This window comes from Erpetoichthys calabaricus, chromosome 2 (assembly GCF_900747795.2).
Source record: "Erpetoichthys calabaricus chromosome 2, fErpCal1.3, whole genome shotgun sequence".
NCBI classification, from domain to species: Eukaryota; Metazoa; Chordata; class Cladistia; order Polypteriformes; family Polypteridae; genus Erpetoichthys; species Erpetoichthys calabaricus.
Genome location: NC_041395.2, coordinates 97,579,542 through 97,597,998, shown reverse-complemented (window position 1 = coordinate 97,597,998; position 18,457 = coordinate 97,579,542). Strand labels below are relative to the sequence as shown.

At 37.4% G+C, this 18,457-nt stretch overlaps 1 protein-coding gene across 1 annotated transcript in view; it reads right to left on the bottom strand.

The window, feature by feature from the left end:
* LOC114645310 (mucin-5B-like) overlaps positions 1-18,457 on the bottom strand; it is a 58,250-nt gene that overhangs the window by 6,127 nt on the left and 33,666 nt on the right. The window contains exons 30-44 of the mRNA XM_051922502.1: positions 13,361-16,656; positions 13,160-13,267; positions 13,031-13,090; positions 10,284-10,391; positions 10,107-10,151; positions 9,915-9,962; positions 9,510-9,734; positions 8,700-8,859; positions 6,901-7,151; positions 6,167-6,350; positions 5,450-5,651; positions 4,253-4,425; positions 3,436-3,505; positions 2,610-2,731; positions 1,526-1,563 (exon numbers count right to left, since the gene is read on the bottom strand). Coding sequence (XP_051778462.1) covers positions 1,526-1,563; positions 2,610-2,731; positions 3,436-3,505; positions 4,253-4,425; positions 5,450-5,651; positions 6,167-6,350; positions 6,901-7,151; positions 8,700-8,859; positions 9,510-9,734; positions 9,915-9,962; positions 10,107-10,151; positions 10,284-10,391; positions 13,031-13,090; positions 13,160-13,267; positions 13,361-16,656 — 5,090 coding nt within the window. The remainder of the gene's footprint in view (positions 1-1,525; positions 1,564-2,609; positions 2,732-3,435; positions 3,506-4,252; positions 4,426-5,449; positions 5,652-6,166; positions 6,351-6,900; positions 7,152-8,699; positions 8,860-9,509; positions 9,735-9,914; positions 9,963-10,106; positions 10,152-10,283; positions 10,392-13,030; positions 13,091-13,159; positions 13,268-13,360; positions 16,657-18,457) is intronic.

Genomic DNA, 18,457 nt, shown 5'->3' with positions numbered 1-18,457 from the left:
TCCAATAGGATCCTTTGTTTAGCTAATCGTTAAGCTGTCCCAATGTCTCATCCAGATTTTTCTTAAAGGTTGTTAAGGTTTGTGCTTCAACTACATGTCTCGGTAGTTTGTTCCAGATTTCCATAAATTTCTGAGTGAACAAGTGCTTCCTAGCTTCAGTCTTAAATGCACTTCCCCTTAATATTCCACCTGTGTCCTCAAGTATGTGATTCACCAGCAAGCTGAAATATATATATATAGTGTTTATCCATTGAAACTGTATTGTAAGTTGATGTGTACTTCTATTTTAAATAAATTAACTGGTATTTAGTATTCACAACTATGTTAATTGCATAAATATTTATACAATCTTTGAGTGATTTATTTCCTGGTATTTTATGGATTAACTACTGCTTTGTGCTTCACTTTCACTTTATTTGTGAGCGTGTTTAGCATTCTATGTCAATCTGATGTGTAACATCTCTATATTTATACTCTATATATAAAATCCAATATCTGTCTGTTTGTCTGTATGTCTGTCCGCTTTTCATGAGAGAACTGCTTAGATCGGGTTTAGTTCTATAATTTGCTTGAACATTCCTGTTGATTTTGCGACTTCTGTCATTGCACTATGTATCATAGTTTGCTTGCGGTAGCGATTTATTTGCGCAAAGCTGAGAGACACACTGCAGGCCGAGGGGAGGGGGACAGGACCCTCCTCACTCACGCGCCAGCCTTGGGGCGTATCTTAGCTAGCAAACAAGAGAACTACTTAACAGATTTAGATTGGTTTTTCTTCTAGAATTTGCTTGAACATTTTGGTTGATTTTGCAACTTCTCTCATCGCGCTAAGAATCATAGAGGAATACATTCACGCTAATCCGAGACAGAGGCTGCGGGCTGAGGGGAGGGGGAGCATGATGTCAGGAGTAGGGAGCCGGGCAGGGCCCTCCTAACTGTCCTATTTCACTACTACGTGGGCAGAGCTGCGGGGGAAGGCTAGTACTGTATATAAATCAATTGAATTAAATGACCACCTGGAGAAAAGAATGCTATAATCTTCCAATAAACTTCTGCTTTTCAGGTGAATTAAAACCACTGTATCTCTTCACTTCTATTCCTGGCATTTTTTTTTACTTGTAAGTAAAGTGTTGTCAGCTCTGCTAATTAAAATGGTATCAAAAGGATTCTTAGAAGGATGAAGGTTCTTGCTGTGATCAGATTTCTTTTGTCAGTTTTCAAATACTGTCACACAAATGCTTAAGTAGGATCAAGAAACTGCATAGAATAACTCACTTTAATATGTCTGTTCTGTAATGTAATAATCCACTTTCAGTACAAATGTTACACAAGAACTCGTGAAAATGATTTTAACCATTTAAAACATTAAGTCAAAATTATGTTCCCCTAACAGTTCTAATCATATTAATGTTTAAGTTAACTAAAAGGGAATTAAAAAATACCATGTTTTTCTCCATAGGATCTTCATGGTGAAATTATTTTAAATTAGTAAGCAAGAACGGCGACAATCAAAATCAATATGTACCTTCTTGGGTAGCCCATCAGGTCCTTTGCAGTAGTCAGCTAAGGACAGAGAAAAAAAACAGGAAATCCAATGAACTTTATTTTTAACTTTTAACTTTACAACGAAAAACAGACTCGGGGTTGGGAAGGGGAAGGTTCCGCAAAGCCTAGTATCAATTCCAGGTCCCTGGATGTAGTTTAATTTATCATTTATCCACCATGCATGTGTTATACAGTCTGTACTTGTACTAAAAAATATACTTATAACCACAGTGTATCTACAGATACATTGATTTGTACTTGGGAGCAACTGCCCCACCGGTGTCTAGACTATCTTAAACTATAACCAACAGTGTCAATGCTTGTCCAAAGTTTTTTTTATTTTTTTAATTTGACAGTCATACAAGTAGGCACAGTGGGATGATTACATGGAGCTCTCTCAATATCAATGTGTTTGTATAAACAGACTTTTTGCTTGTCGGTCTGATCACTAGGCCATTCCCCAAGAACCATGAAGCACTCCCCTGTCTTCACAATTTTGCATTTCTTTGTCTTTCTCCAAACTTTGCCTCACTATCCCCATTTTCCCAACTCAGTTCCTAGCACAAGACTCCGTCTCCCTCAGACACCCTTTAAATCTGATCCCAAGGTTACTTTAACTCCTAACCCTGGAATCATTTTCATCAGTAGTATGACACTCAACAGCTAAAAAGTCACCAAAGTGACTGCTCTGTTTGAGTCGTACTTAACCCTTAAAAAGAACTGCCTGCTGCTGTGAAAATAGAGGCAATGTACTGACCTTCTGTCAGTCTTCCTTGAGTTTACTGTTTTTATTTTCGGCCCCAATGGTGTTTTCACTTCGGAGGCATCACTTGCAGTAGCAGGGTTTAAGTTTCCTTGTGTACCAACACTGGTATGCAAAGGTGAATTCTGACAGACATGTGAGTTGTACTCACTTAGGCAATCTCTTGCAACCATTACACAATAATTCACCAGTAAATTACCATGCAAGAACAGAATGAAGGACAAGGTAACTAATATGTGGCTAAGTTGGTCTGGGTTTAAAACTATTTTATTAATAAAAATAATTTTGTAGAGTAACTTACTGCAGGAGTCAGGTGTAACACAAATATCAGATGATGAGTTCCAGGCAATTGTTCCATTCGGACAGAAGCAGCCCTCCATGGGCAGATCCCAACCACTCTGGTCTTGGATTTGATAATTCAGTCTTGAAAAATAAAGGGCACATTAAGGCTTTGTATAATGCAAATATATCTTGCCAAAATCTCTTATATGCTATATAGCACCCAAATACCATGACCATATGACTTGATTCAATAAAGAATAAGTGGAGAGTGATCATTTTGCTTATACTGTGCTACAATACTTTCGAGATTTTCTAAGAGATACAGTCTGATGTGTCCCTCCTTTAACATTCTATGAGATGCTTAAGATTATTCTTCACAGGTGTTTGTTAGATAACGCAATATGAAATATTGTAATATTATTATATATTAATATAATGTAACATACTATAGAATTAACTAGTTTGAGATTCTTTCTTCTGATTTTCAAACTATTCAATTAAACCTTCACCACAAAATGTAGGACCAATTATAATTATTTCTTGATTTCCCCAGAAAGTAAGCATCCAATAGTTCTTCCATAACATTTGACTGTATACCAGGTACTATTAAACCTAACAGCAACCAACCATTGATGGAGCATCTCTGGACAAACCCACACTCTCATTCACATTGGGTCAGTTTAGAGTCTTCAGACAACCTATTCTGCATGTCTTTGAGATGTGGGCAAAAAACTGGAGAAAACAGACAAAACCCACACAGACAGTGATTGGTCCAAGACTCATGTGTGGAATGTGTTTGCTTTCAGGTCCTGGACACAGGACACAATAAATTCTGAATTCATCACCTGTAGTCACATGTCTTTGGAATTTGTGGTCCACAAGCCAGGTACTCCTTTTTCGGTGGGCATTTGTACTCTGAAAAGGAAGAAGAATATGATAAGCATGTTAATGTGAGTCTGCTTATAACCCATTCATCCCTCCACCTGCAGTATTTTCAAACCAACTTAATTCAATTATATCATTCTGCAGCCAATTTTCCTCACTTATATTATGTTCTTCTGTGTCTGCTCTACTTTGTTTATTGGAAAGTCAAAAGCTTAGGAATGAAAAACTATTTTAAGATACGTGATTCATTTTCTCCCTTTGTGGATTTCTAGCTACAAATATGCAAACTGTATCACAGACCTTTGCTTCCACTTTTATTATTGTGTGATAATGTTTTTGTTTCACACTAGTAATGATACCAATAAAACAGGAATTCAAATTCCTTTTTAAAAAGGCATACTGTAAAATTGAATATTTCAGTTTTCTCATTTTTTTTTTACGAAAAAAGTAACTATATATACAATTTAAAAATAGGAGTAAAAAACATGTTTTCTACAGTATGTGTTTATTGGGTTGCTGTTGGATCCACAAGGAATCAATCCCTGTGACAAGCTCTCTAGTCCTTACCCACTAGACCACTGTGCCTCATCTGAAGCAGATAAGAGATTGAGCTGTCTTTTTTCATGGACCCATCAGTGACAGCAGTGGGATTTCAGCTGAAAAATTAATAGACCACTTTACTTCATTCCTTTCTCAACAGGATTTAATAATAAGTGGTACCTCCAGGCAACAGTGGGAGCATTGAATTAATGGACTAAGGGATAGTTGTCTGCTTACCACACAATCCATTTGTGGAAGTTCTCCAGTCAACACAGATACCAGCAGAAGAACAAAGAGAAACAAATGTTTCTACAATTGTGCAAACACTGTGTGGCTTCCCACAGACATCAGTCTTGCAAATCTCATAGAATGAAGTCACTTCAATAACATTCCGGCATTCTTCAAAAATGCTGCATTAAGAAATAAATGGAAATTAGTGTGAGCATTGAACTTATTTAAACATTTGGTTGTTGCAAAATGACACTCCTCCACTGTATTGCTTCCTTTTGATGAATAGGCACAAGAAACTTTAAGATCAAATAAGCTCTTCATCTCTGTGCTAATTTTCTGCTTGTACATGTTTCTGCTTACATTTAATAATTAAATTAGTAAGAAAAAACATATCAGACAAGGTAATAAAATAAATTAACAATTTTCCGAAACTGAAAATAAACAATAGGCTCCTACATGTGAAAAGAAAAGAGAATCAAAAAACATCTTTTTAAATTCATCCAGTAAGGTTTATTTTTGCATTTCCTTTTGAAAGTCATGTTCATTGAACCATTCATTTTCTGAAGTCATATTTTCAGTTACAGGATTGTTGGGAGTAGGAGAGTAACTCAGCAACATCTACATAAGACTAACTGTGGATGAGATGCCAGTCAGTCACAAGGCCCACTCAAGTCCACTCCCTGCCAGGCTGGTTTCTGACAGTTAATCTAAAATGCATGTCTTTTGCATTAGGACACTTGGAAACCTCACAAAGACACTCAGGGAATGTCTACAATGTCAATAATTATTGTTATGAAGTAAACCCAAATTAATGAAGCTGTTGTGTGCTTCTTGATTTTTATTTCATTTTTTAAATTTGTTTTTACATTGCAACATATATCAGAGATGCAAAAATAATTAAAGTGAAAGGTGTAATTAAATAGGAAGGTAGGAAAACGGCTGAATTTCACATCTGATGAAGAAAATGGCTGGAATGAAAATCAAATCACACTGTTATACCCGAGGACTGTTGTACCCTTGCACATATCATCCACATGTTTGATAACTCAACACAGGTGCTCTAGTGGCATCTAAACATGCTCTCCATGGTATGTACATAGCTGACTCCTTGCACAAGGCACTGCAGAGAATATTTTCACTTACCATTAAGTTAAATGGAGACATGTCATTCACATTAGGAAAATTTGAATCTCAGAGTCTTACCTGCTGTAGAAGATATCACAGACAGTAGAAATACATGGTTCAGATGTTGTCGTGGTGTGGGGAGTAGTTGGTGTTGTGGTTTGTAGTTCACAGTCGGATGTGTTAGTCTTAATTCTCCAGTGAGGAGCCATATCGGAGCAAGATGAGTCAAGCTTATGGTTTGGAAGTAAGCAGTCATTTTTCTTGTTGTTGTCACAGTTTCCTGAAATAAACCAATCAAGTGAAAGCAAGTTAGTAGGACTAGAATTCCACCATCACTTTGGTCAGGAGAGTTTCATTTGCTTTAGACTAATGTATTTGTGTTTTAAGAATTAATAACTTCATAGAGTGAAACTGTCATTGTCATATTTTGATTAATTTAGATTGTACATGCTATTGATCATAAAGAAATAATGTGTAATCTGTTAAACTAGCATGATATGGGCCACCTTGAAAGCTAGACTGGTCTCAGGGACACAGGTACAGGACTATACAAATTACCAGTTGATGTCAGCAAACTACTAGAAGATTAAGATCTGCAGTGTTGTAAAGCAGATTCACAATTGACCAAATGGCAGTATGTGGCAGCAACATATGTCTCATTTGTATTCTCATATTTTGTCCTTCCTATTAGCATATGTAGCTAATGTCAAAAATGTACAAATTTAGGAAAAGTGTGTCTGAGAGGTCAAACTTCTGGTAGAATAGAAAACAAAATGTTAATATGCATGTTCTTACCACACAATCCTTCTGTGTTATTGAGGAAGTTTTCCATGGGCAGGATAACACTGAACATTAAGCCTTTCATCGTCACAAAGACTCCAATTGATGCAATATCCACAGTGATAGATATTCCAGTGTCAACGATCACAATTTCATCAGAAATAAAGGCTGAACTGATTTTGTCTTGATTGACAAAAATCTGAGAAAATAAAAATGCTCGATGAGGCTTATTATTTTCACTGATTTGCACCTTGCTCATTGTTCCTCACAATTTCTTTCAGATACTACAGTAGCATTCATTTAATGGTGAGGATGATAGCACTGTCTCTGACCTGCTAGTTAGGGCCACATAATTGTTGTGCCTTCTCAGGCCCAACGTGTCATAACTTTAGCCCACAATTAGGATGAGCTCTTGATGATTATCTTGCACAAAGCTCATGTGCCACCAAAACTTATAGTTGTAAATATAACCAAAAAGGCTCTGATTTGAGTCAATTTCTACTCAGACCCAATGCCCATCTGCATGTCTTTTTTGCCTGTTGTTCAGATCCATGAAGTGTCTGAACTTGAGTGTCTGGCCAGTGAAAATATATACAGTCAATAAGTACTTTTTGTTATTTGTAATTTCTGGAATAATTATTTCATGTTACATCATAGTCAATAACAGAGTAAATCTAGTAAAAACCACATAATAGTTTATCATACCCCTTTATTTTAGATAACAGCATTAAAGCTTGAATGCAGTTTACCGTATTCCTGACGTGTCCTTCTACTGGCTCCTGGGATAACACAATCTCATACATTTTGAAGTATATTGTGAGGGACCGTTCACAAGAAAGGCCATCTACTTGATCACAAAACTTATCATTGATGTTGATTTGGAAGTTTGAATAAATTGGGTGGATTTGCTTCACCAATACATAGGTGCAGCTTGCTTTAAAGTCATAGAGTATTCCATCAAATGTCACATAGTGGGACTCTCCATATCCATAACAGAAACCTAAAAGAGAACACATTGAAAATGAGACTGCAGAAATATACTGGAAGAACAAGAGGACAAAGTATGTCCAGATCTTATCTTGACAAATTAGGAGTACACTAGGACTAGGTTAGTATACTAAGAAAATTGGGTTTTGCATGGAATATACTTTTAAAAAAAACATATGGTGGAACATTCTTGGATCACCAATAAACACAGAATATGTGAAAACTAGAAACCCTGGAGTACACATGGGATGTCAAACAGCGGAGGGATCATATAACCTGTGACATAGTTTACAGTTTTACATTAGCTTTTTGCATCAATATTTTAATATACAGAATTGTTCTGTAAACTCCTTTGAAAGTAAAGATAGATAGATAGATAGATAGATAGATAGATAGATAGATAGATAGATAGATAGATAGATAGATAGATAGATAGATAGATAGATAGTTTGTATAACAACAGAGAGAGAAATAAAAACACCAAAAAATAACCCTCTCTATCCCAGTCAATGTTATTTAAAGGAAAGAAAAAAACCAAACAAGCAAAAAACAAAAAAGGACAGTAGTACAACAGTTGGCCAGCAAGTAGAGAAGAGCTACAATAAAAAGGGGGCAACCCCCACCTAGCTCCTAATCAACTAAATTGTAGTAAGCCATCTCTGAATTGTAGAACTGGATGAATTGTTTATCCATGAACCAGAAAGTTCCAAGAGGACTAAATTAAAGAATGATGCCTTCCAATGAGATGAAGTGACAGAGTCAGGGGATCTCCAGCAGGAGACCAGCAAATATTTTGCAGCTATAAGCAGCTAGAGCTACTACCTTCTGCTGCAGTATAGAGGGGGAGACAGTGGAGGGAAGGAAAATCTGAGGTGACCAGAAAAGATGCTGAAGGAAACTGAAGAGAAAGATTTGGCCACAGAGGAAGCTTCAGGGAGACACTGCCAAAACATGTGGAAGAAACTGCCAGGAGAACTTAGGTAAAAGAGACAACAAGTTGGTCTGGAACGTAAATAGTAACATGTAAATAGTGTTTGCAGGGAGTTACATATTATTCATGTATATTTTTGAACTGAGTGTGCTGATGATTGGAGTTTTTGGATGAATTCTGAGGATTTCTGAATATAGTATTCCTGCATACTGTTGTATAAGAAGGAAGATCACAAGACCATACAGAGGAAAGTGACAGTTGTTTATAAGAAGCTTTGAGCAGCAAAGAGTAGAGGACAGGCTACAGGTTTGGATTTTACTGACTGTAACCAACAAACAAGTACTTTAGTCAATAGCTTGATGTCTGTGTTCTTTAATGAAGCTGACTGATGATTTGCACATTCTATAGAATCTTTACCTTGTTTTGTCAGAAGGCGAATCATAGCCATATTAATAGACTGACTAAGGTAAGAAATGGATAATTCAGAATTTGGAAGTTAATTTGGTACTTGATGGATAGCTAGCAAAGTGTAGCACAGTCATACTCCAGTGCTGTTAAAAACGTGACTACAATATGGATTTAGTAGAGGGGTGTATGGACAAGCTAAAGCATAATATCTATAGTACTTACAATCACATTCATAGTGGAAGCAGCAGCCAGACTTATCATACACTTTTTTGGGGGGAAGTCCATTGATACATTGAGGGGGATTCCCGGGATTACATTTTACAGGGTTGTATACAATGTTACAATTATCGTCACATATCGGAGTTAAACATTTATCAACCTGCTAAAGAGATAAAAAAGAGAAAATCAAATCAAGAATTTTTATGGTGCATTGCCACCAGTGCAGAGAAAAAACAAGTACTAATTGAGTAAGATATAATCCTAATAAAAGATAAATTGAATGTTGGAAGTGCCTTTACTTGTTTCTTTGTTGTTGTTTTGTTTTACATTAAAATAATATGAATGTATTAACATTTACAGTGATGGTATCCATCTATTTTCCATTTTGTTTTATGCAGTTCAGGGCCCCAGGAATACAGTGCCCATCTTGGCAGCATTGGGCATAAGGTAAGAAACAGTTCCTGTATGGGATTTGAGTCCATTGCAGAGCACAGAAGCATAAACACTCATATTCAAAGATATGGGAAGAACATGTAAAAACCATCCGTGATACAGTAGCCCTATCATGTCACCATAAAAAATAACTTAGGGAAAATATAAAGACAGCCAAGAATGGAGCAACTTACTTACAACTATGTATGCCTATTTTCCTCCTATTATAGCTCACTGAGTACAGTGGACAAAGGGACATGAAAGAAAATTGTTGGTGCTGGTGAAGAAGGGTAAAGGTCTACTGTAATTCACAAAATATTTTTGAACATCAAAATATTAAAGTAGTCACTTATAGAAACAATACTCAAGGTATAACTTTACCTTAGTAGAAGGTATGAGACTAGGACATTTACAGGGTGTTTTTGATATAATCGTAGTTGTTGAGGTGGTTGTCGTCTCAGTAGTTGTAGTTGTTGGGGTGGTTGTTGTTTCTGTGGTGGTTGTTGTCCCAGTAGTTGTAGTTGTTGGGGTAGTTGTTGTTTCAGTGGTAGTTGTCTCAGTAGTTGTAGTTGTTGGGGTGGTTGTTGTTTCTGTGGTAGTTGTTGTCCCAGTAGTTGTAGTTGTTGGGGTAGTTGTTGTTTCAGTGGTAGTAGTTGTTGGTGTAGTTGTTGTTTCAGTGGTAGTTGTCTCAGTAGTTGTAGTTGTTGGGGTGGTTGTTGTTTCTGTGGTGGTTGTTGTCCCAGTAGTTGTAGTTGTTGGAGTAGTTGTTGTTTCAGTGGTAGTTGTTTCAGTAGTTGTAGTTGTTGGTGTAGTTGTTGTTTCAGTGGTAGTTGTCTCAGTAGTTGTAGTTGTTGGGGTGGTTGTTGTTTCTGTGGTGGTTGTTGTCCCAGTAGTTGTAGTTGTTGGAGTAGTTGTTGTTTCAGTGGTAGTTGTTTCAGTAGTTGTAGTTGTTGGTGTGGTTGTTGTTTCAGTGGTAGTTGTCTCAGTAGTTGTAGTTGTTGGGGTGGTTGTTGTTTCTGTGGTGGTTGTTGTCCCAGTAGTTGTAGTTGTTGGTGTAGTTGTTGTTTCAGTGGTAGTTGTTTCAGTAGTTGTAGTTGTTGGGGTGGTTGTTGTTTCTGTGGTGGTTGTTGTCCCAGTAGTTGTAGTTGTTGGGGTAGTTGTTGTTTCAGTAGTTGTAGTTGTTGGGGTGGTTGTTGTTTCTGTGGTGGTTGTTGTCCCAGTAGTTGTAGTTGTTGGGGTAGTTGTTGTTTCAGTAGTTGTAGTTGTTGGGGTGGTTGTTGTCTCAGTTGTCGTCGTTGTTGGTGTAGTTGTTTCTGTAGTAGTTGTCTCAGTAGTGGTAGATGTTGGAATGGTTGATGTCTCAGGTGGTTTACAGTCTTCAACACTTTTCACGATTCTTCCTTCCATTGAACAGCGAGCAGTATAGCACCAGCCTTCATCATCTGTTACATTGTATACCTCTGAACCTAAATAGTGATCAAGAAAAACAGAATCTTCTTTGAGCCATATGTATGTGTTTCTTTTTACTGTGATTATTTTAAAATATTCTGAATATTTGAAAAAGTACTCAGAAAAATAGACAGTAAAGGGTCACATTGTACCTGTTGATACTAGAGTTATTACTGCTCAAGGAAGTTGCTTGTTTTCAATCAAAAAATAGAAGATATATGCTTTCAGCTGACAGAAAAATGTTTCTCTATTTTGATAAAATTTAATAGAAAAATGTGAAAAGCACTATACTACACACCTCCAAAGAACTGGTATAAAGCAGTTTAAATGGTGTCACACACGTGTGCATAGGAGGCAGCTGAAGAGCTTTGAGATGAATCATATTACATCTGCCCGTGCACTTATGCTCATTCTAAGTTTCCTGCAGGCCTTTCCCGGGAAATCCCACCAGGAGCCACCGCCTTGACTCGGGACACATCACTTCCGGTCCCGGGCCCGAGGACGACATCACTTTCCCCAAACTTCCTATAAAGCCTCACACCTTTTCCCTGGAAGTCAGTTCTGTTTTGGACTCTGTCTTGTAAACTTGACTCAAGCAAGAATCATTTACTTTTGCAGCCAGGATACTGAATTATACAGGTGGCTGCCCCAAACCTTGCCATGTTCTTGTCTCATCTACTCACAATGGATACAGCAGTAGTTTAATGTATCAGCTTTAATTTTCTTTATTTATCATTAATGATATGAGAAAAATATGTGTTTAGTATATATAGCAGTGAAAACTGCTGTTGAAATTAGGACTGCACAAAAATGTGTAGCTTACACTGCAGCACACGACACCAATAGCATTGAAAGGTTTTTGGATTTTATGTAGGGTTCCTTTACATTGGTGTGCATCTAAGAGGTTTTAAAGAAACTAAAAGGAGGAAACAATTATATAGCAAAAAGACTAAAAAATTGAGAAACACAAAAACTATGTAAAAAGTTAATCAGATGGGAATCCTTTCACTTTTGATTTGCATGAGTCTAGTGACCATATATATCTAGTAAGTAACAAAGAAATTTACTCCAATATGTGTAGGCACAAACAGTAAAAGTGCAAGACTAAATATACTCTATCTTTAGGCTGGCACAAATGACACATATGCATCAGCATAGTGACGTTTGTGAATCAGGACATACAGGATTTTTAAGGCTGACAGACATAATAGAAATTTTGCTTTAGAGTTTATAAGCAGAATTTCTGATTAAATTTACTGATTTATTGGAAGTTAATGCAAATGATATACAGTGGGAATAAAATTATCACGGGATCCTGAGCAGGTTAAAAAATGAACATGAATGGTTTTAATCATTCTAAGCTTATGCAAAAAGAGTACTTACATTAAGAAAATACATAGCATAACACTTAACAGACTTAAAGAACAATAAGCAAGTAAATAGAAAACAGCAAATAATATCTTGGAAGAGATGGGTAAACCTTGAAATACTAGTAATAAATAAAAGAAAAAGAATCGGTTATTTACTAAAGGGGGGATGGTGGTTAGCATCACATGTAAGAGCTGAAAATGCTTTTATGTACATAAGAGCTGACATTACTGTTTTTGTTTTTGAGAATAGTGGAACACTACTGTAATAAATTATCATGCAGTAAACCTTTTATAACTACTTTTTTCCCTTTTATATTTACACTTCAGAGAGTTACTGTAGCTGCACATGACTTTTTCCAATTTTGCATTTCAGCCACCTGAGGCTCCCAAGGCATTCACATCATTATTTTTAATTCACATTTTACATGAGATGGCTATGCTGTTTCCACACAATTTATTACGGTTTCCCTCTTACCTTCTTCATATCTATATTGTATCTTGGTTTTGGATATTGTAGTACTAATGAGGGGAGTTACCTAAAGGTCACCGAATTTGAGTGACAGGAATAACTACATATCTCATCGCATAATCTCTGATGTTCTCTAAGCCGGTTTAATTTCACACTAGAAGCACAAGACACCACCAAGAAATCTGCACTACAAATGTCCGAGTCTCACTCTACACTACAGTGAACCACTGTGATTCACCATTTTGTTAATATAACTGCTACAGTGAGTTGCAGAAGACATTAATAACAATAAAGATAGGGAAAACAATGTTTACACAAAGAAGCATTACTAAAATTTTAAAAAGTTAAAATATCTTACCACATGGGAATGCTCGTCCATGATACAGGCAAAAACATGAGGATGTGGTTGGTGTTGTGGGTGTGGATGTTGTTGTCTCCGTAGTTGTAGAAGTTGTTGTTGTTTCTGTAGTGGTTGTTGTTGTTTCAGTAGTTGTGGTGGGTGTTGTTGTCTCTGTAGTTGTAGGAGTTGTTGTTGTTTCGGTAGTTGTTGATGTGATGGGCGTAGTTGTAGTTGTTACAGTAGTTGTGGTGGGTGTTGTTGTCTCTGTAGTTGTGGGTGTTGTTGTTTCTGTAGTGGTTGTTGTTGTTTCAGTAGTTGTGGTGGGTGTTGTTGTCTCTGTAGTTGTAGGAGTTGTTGTTGTTTCGGTAGTTGTTGATGTGATGGGCGTAGTTGTAGTTGTTACAGTAGTTGTGGTGGGTGTTGTTGTCTCTGTAGTTGTGGGTGTTGTTGTTTCTGTAGTGGTTGTTGTTGTTTCAGTAGTTGTGGTGGGTGTTGTTGTCTCTGTAGTTGTAGGAGTTGTTGTTGTTTCGGTAGTTGTTGATGTGATGGGCGTAGTTGTAGTTGTTACAGTAGTTGTGGTGGGTGTTGTTGTCTCTGTAGTTGTGGGAGTTGTTGTCTCTGTAGTTGTGGAAGTTGTTGTTTCTGTAGTGGTTGTTGTTGTCTCTGTAGTTGTGGTGGGTGTTGTTGTCTCTGTAGTTGTAGGAGTTGTTGTTGTTTCGGTAGTTGTTGATGTGATGGGCGTTGTGGTGGTTGTTGTTGTGGGAGTTGTTGTTGTTTCACAACAAGTTGTATTTGCAGGAGTTGCTGTTGTTGTTTCGGTAGTTGTTGATGTGATAGGCGTAGTTGTAGTTGTTACAGTAGTTGTGATGGGTGTTGTTGTCTCTGTAGTTGTGAGAGTTGTTGTCTCTGTTGTTGTGGAAGTTGTTGTTTCTGTAGTGGTTGTTTTTGTTTCTGTAGTTGTGGGAGTTGTTTCTGTGGTGGTTGAGGTGGTAGTTGGTGTGTAGTAGGGTGTAACTGTGGTTGTTTCAGTAGTTGTGGGAGTTGTTGTTTCTGTAGTGGTTGTTTCAGTAGTTGTGGTGGGTGTTTTTGTTTCAGTGGTTGTTGTCTCACAACTGTGACAGCAATAAAACATTACTTCATAGTCATAGCAGGTTTTAATTTTTCCTGTCTGGTCTGCATTATTACAAATGAGACCATGCTTCATATTGCAAGAGACATTTTGGCCAAGTGATGAAAGTGGCTCTTCAGGGTATTTCACTGCTCTGCACTTAATATCACTAGGTTGCTCACAAACATCATAACCTAACCTTCTGATGATGCTAATTGTCTCATAATCTCCCTTTGATTTAGTGCCTGGAGAAGACGCATTAATCCATTCTGTCCAGCTACACTTTCTACAGGTTGTTGATTGCTGATGTGCAACTGGTATTGTAGGTTTAGTTTCAGTAATAATAATATGTGTTGTTGATTCGATATGTGTAGTTGTAGTAATAGGTGTTGTTGATGTGGTGCATTTATTTGAACAGCATTTCACTCTAATTTCATAGTTGAAACAAACTGGAGGAATATCTTGGTCTTTATTTTTGCAAATGAGCCCAACAGAAGGTTCACATTGGATTTTCTGTTGCAAATCTTTTATTGGTGTGTTCTGGAAATGTGCAGCTCTACATTCTATGTCTTCTGGTTTCTCACAAATATGTATTCCTGCCTTTCTAATATCCTCCAGTGTTTCATTATCACCATTATCTGGACCAGAAGAAGGTAAGTTAATGTCAATCCATTGTGACCAACTGCAAGAAAAACAAGAGGGAGTGGAAGTAACTGTAGGCATTGTTGTAGTAGTTGTTATTGGTTTTGTAGTTGTTTCTGTGGTTGTAGTTGTGGTTGTAGTTGTGATTGGTGTTGTGGTTGTTTCTGTGGTTGTTGTTGTGATTGGTGTTGTGGTTGTTTCTGTGGTTGTAGTTGTGGTCGGCGTTGTGGTGGGAGTTGTGGTTGTTTCTGTGGTTGTAGTTGTGGTTGTTTCCGTGCTTGTAGTTGTGGTTGGTTTTGTGGTTGTTTCTGTGCTTGTAGATGTGGTTGGTGTTGTGGTTGTAGTTGTGGTTGGTGTTGTGGTTGGTGTTGTGATTGGTGTTGGCGTTGTGGTTGGTGTTGTGGTTGTAGTTGTGGTTGGTGTTGTGGTTGTTTCCGTGGTTGTTTCTGTGGATGTAGTTGTGGTTGGTTTTGTGGTTGTTTCTGTGCTTGTAGATGTGGTTGGTGTTGTGGTTGTAGTTGTGGTTGGTGTTGTGGTTGGTGTTGTGATTGGTGTTGGAGTTGGCGTTGTGGTTGGTGTTGTGGTTGTAGTTGTGGTTGGTGTTGTGGTTGTTTCCGTGGTTGTGGTTGTTTCTGTGGATGTAGTTGTGGTTGGTTTTGTGGTTGTTTCTGTGCTTGTAGATGTGGTTGGTGTTGTGGTTGTAGTTGTGGTTGGTGTTGTGGTTGTTTCTGTGCTTGTAGATGTGGTTGGTGTTGTGGTTGTAGTTGTGGTTGGTGTTGTGGTTGGTGTTGTGATTGGTATTGGAGTTGGCGTTGTGGTTGGTGTTGTGGTTGTAGTTGTGGTTGGTGTTGTGGTTGTTTCTGTGCTTGTAGATGTGGTTGGTGTTGTGGTTGTAGTTGTGGTTGGTGTTGTAGTTGGTGTTGTGATTGGTGTTGGAGTTGGCGTTGTGGTTGGTGTTGTGGTTGTAGTTGGTGTTGTGGTTGTTTCCGTGGTTGTGGTTGTTTCTGTGGATGTAGTTGTGGTTGGTGTTGTGGTTGTTTCTGTGGATGTAGTTGTGGTTGGTGTTGTGATTGGTGTTGGGGTTGGCATTGTGGTTGTTTCCGTGGTTGTAGTTGTGAATGGTGTTGTGGTTGGTGTTGGGATTGGCGTTGTGGTTGGTGTTGTGGTTGGCATTGTGGTTGTTTCCGTGGTTGTAGTTGTGGTTGGTGTTGTGGTTGGTGTTGGGATTGGCGTTGTGGTTGTTTCTGTGGTGGTAGTTGAGGTTGGTGTTGTTGTTTCTGTAGTAGTTGTGGTGGTGAGAGTAGATGAGGTTGTCTCTGTTGTTGTGGTAGTTTCTGATGTTGTCGTTGAAGTTTCACATTTGTAAAGATCACAGCATAACAGTCTTATCTCATAATTGTAGCAGAGATGCAAAGGTCCAGTTTGCTGTTGATTTTTGCATATCAGTCCTTGAGAAACATCACATGACACAATCTGTCCTACTTCTTCAATTGTCTTGTTGGGGAATTTTTCTGCTCTACATTCAATTTGGCTTGGCTTGTCACAGACTGCACCTTCAGCACTTTTCACCCTTTCAAGTGTTTCAACCTCATCTCCTGTTGTTCCAAATGTTGGAAAATGAAAGTCATACCACTTTGTCCAGAAGCATGCACGCCTGCAGGTAGTTCGAGAAGTGGAGATGGGAGTAGTAGAGGTGGAATATGATGTGGTGTGTGTGATTGGTGTTGAAAGTGTGGTTGTTACAGTGTGTGTTGTTGTAGGGGTTGTAGTTTCTGGGGTTGTAGGACTTGTTGTTGTTTCTGTTGTAGTAACAGGGGAAGTTATGGTAGATGGTGTAGAACAAGGATACTGCTTGCAGCAAAATGCTCTGATTTCATAGTTCAGGCATTTGGTTGGGTTATCTTTATTGTTGCATTTAAGTCCAGATGTGTTACACTCTACAACTTGTCCTGTTTGGTTTAGAGGAAGTTCAGGAAATTCTTGGGCTCTGCATTCAACCTGGAGTGGATTAGTACACATAGACTGGTCTTTAATCCGAATGTGGTCAATTGACTCATAGTCTCCACCAGTCTTCTCAGATGGAAAACTTAAATCATACCAGACAGACCATTCACAGACTTCTTCTAAACATGATGTTGTACCAGAGTTACCTGAAAAACAAAAGACATTCATGAATGAGTTATAATCACTCAAGCTTTGCAAAATCTTTCACCTGACACAGAGTGCCATTTCTCTTTTTTATATATAACAGATACAGCATGCACAACAAGAATAAACAAATCATTTCATTTTCTTTCAATACATTTGTTTGAAGATATTTGGTATGTGGTTACATGTTCAAATGGAGTATATTTGAATAACTCTGAATTTAATTCAATCTGTGAAATGAAAATTTTTCATTAATGACTTAACCTACCTATTTCGAACTTTGTTTTTGAATGATTATAGAATAAGCATTTTATAACATTCTTTTGAACATGATTTTTCAATGTATCAGATTTTAGAATAAATTTTTGCCTGTGCCATGAGTGAGTTACTGTTTTTCCTTTCAGCTATACATATAATCAAATAATATTTAACTGCAAATTCTAAATTATCTAAAACTACAGCTCTCCTGAACGTTTTGGAATTTATTTAGCTATGAGAACAAAAACAGCCCTATAGAGTATGATCCCGTAATATAAAATGTGAAAGAGAAACTAGCTTTATGTGCTACAGAAAACAGAGATTTGCTCACATGAAATGAATACTGACTAGAAGCACTTGACTCAGTTATTTGTGGACAGAAGCAAACACAAAAATGGTAGGATCCATATCTGCAATATATTGTAGTACTTACTGTTTTATTGGGTTATTGAAGTGAAGTAATTTAAAATGAAGTACCCATTAATGACACTAATCAAAAGGAACAGACAGTTTTATCTAGGAACAGAGCAATATTGCTGCAGTATGACAGAGAATAATAGAATACTACGCAAAAATATATGAGGCTAAATACATGAAGCAAGGAACTATCTACTGTATCTACCTATCCCTGTATCAATTTCCTGAACCCATGTTTGCCTTGTATAGGGTTACAGGGTGCAAGCATATCCTGGCAGTGAAAAGGCCAAATCTAGATACAGTCCTCCAGTTCATGATAGTCTTGTCTGTATGCATATCTACAAATATAGTTAGTCTAAATCTATTTGCTAATGCCTATCCACCTAACAAGATGCTTTAGGATCATAGGACCTAACCACATTATTAATTCAAAAATACAAACTCTGCACAGAAGAAATTCCAACAGTTGCCTGCTGTGGCACTAAGTCATTACTTATATACATTATTAATTATAACATGTTCCTGTTATCTAAATCAGACAGCATTTGGCTATAAGCTTGTCAATATTATTTCAACAATATAATACGTAAAATATAGGTAGTAACAACATTTAAAATGTGGTCTAAGATATATCTTTGATGTTAATCAAGGTGTCTAATGGTGAAAAGATTTTTCGTAAAACAAAATGATGAAAGTAGTTTGTTTAAATTTAATTTATAAAACAATTACATATATTTTTTAAATAATTCATTTTAAATTATTGCTAATCACATTCTGTTGTTTCCCTCTACCGGCCAATCAACAAATGAACTTATTGCTGAATTTATAAGTGTATATAGTTTAAGAGATCATAACATTTCAAATTCATCTTATGTCAAGGTCTGGATGCAATAATTTCATATCATGTCATTTTCTAGCCCGCTTAATCCAGACCAGGGTCTTGGAGGGGCTGGGACCTATCCCAGCAAGCAAAGGGCACAAAGCAGGGACAAATCCTGGACAGGTCGCCAGTCCATCACAGGGTGAACACACACACACACACACACACACACACACACACACACACACACACACACACACACACACACACACACGCACACACACGCACACCCACACACACACACATGG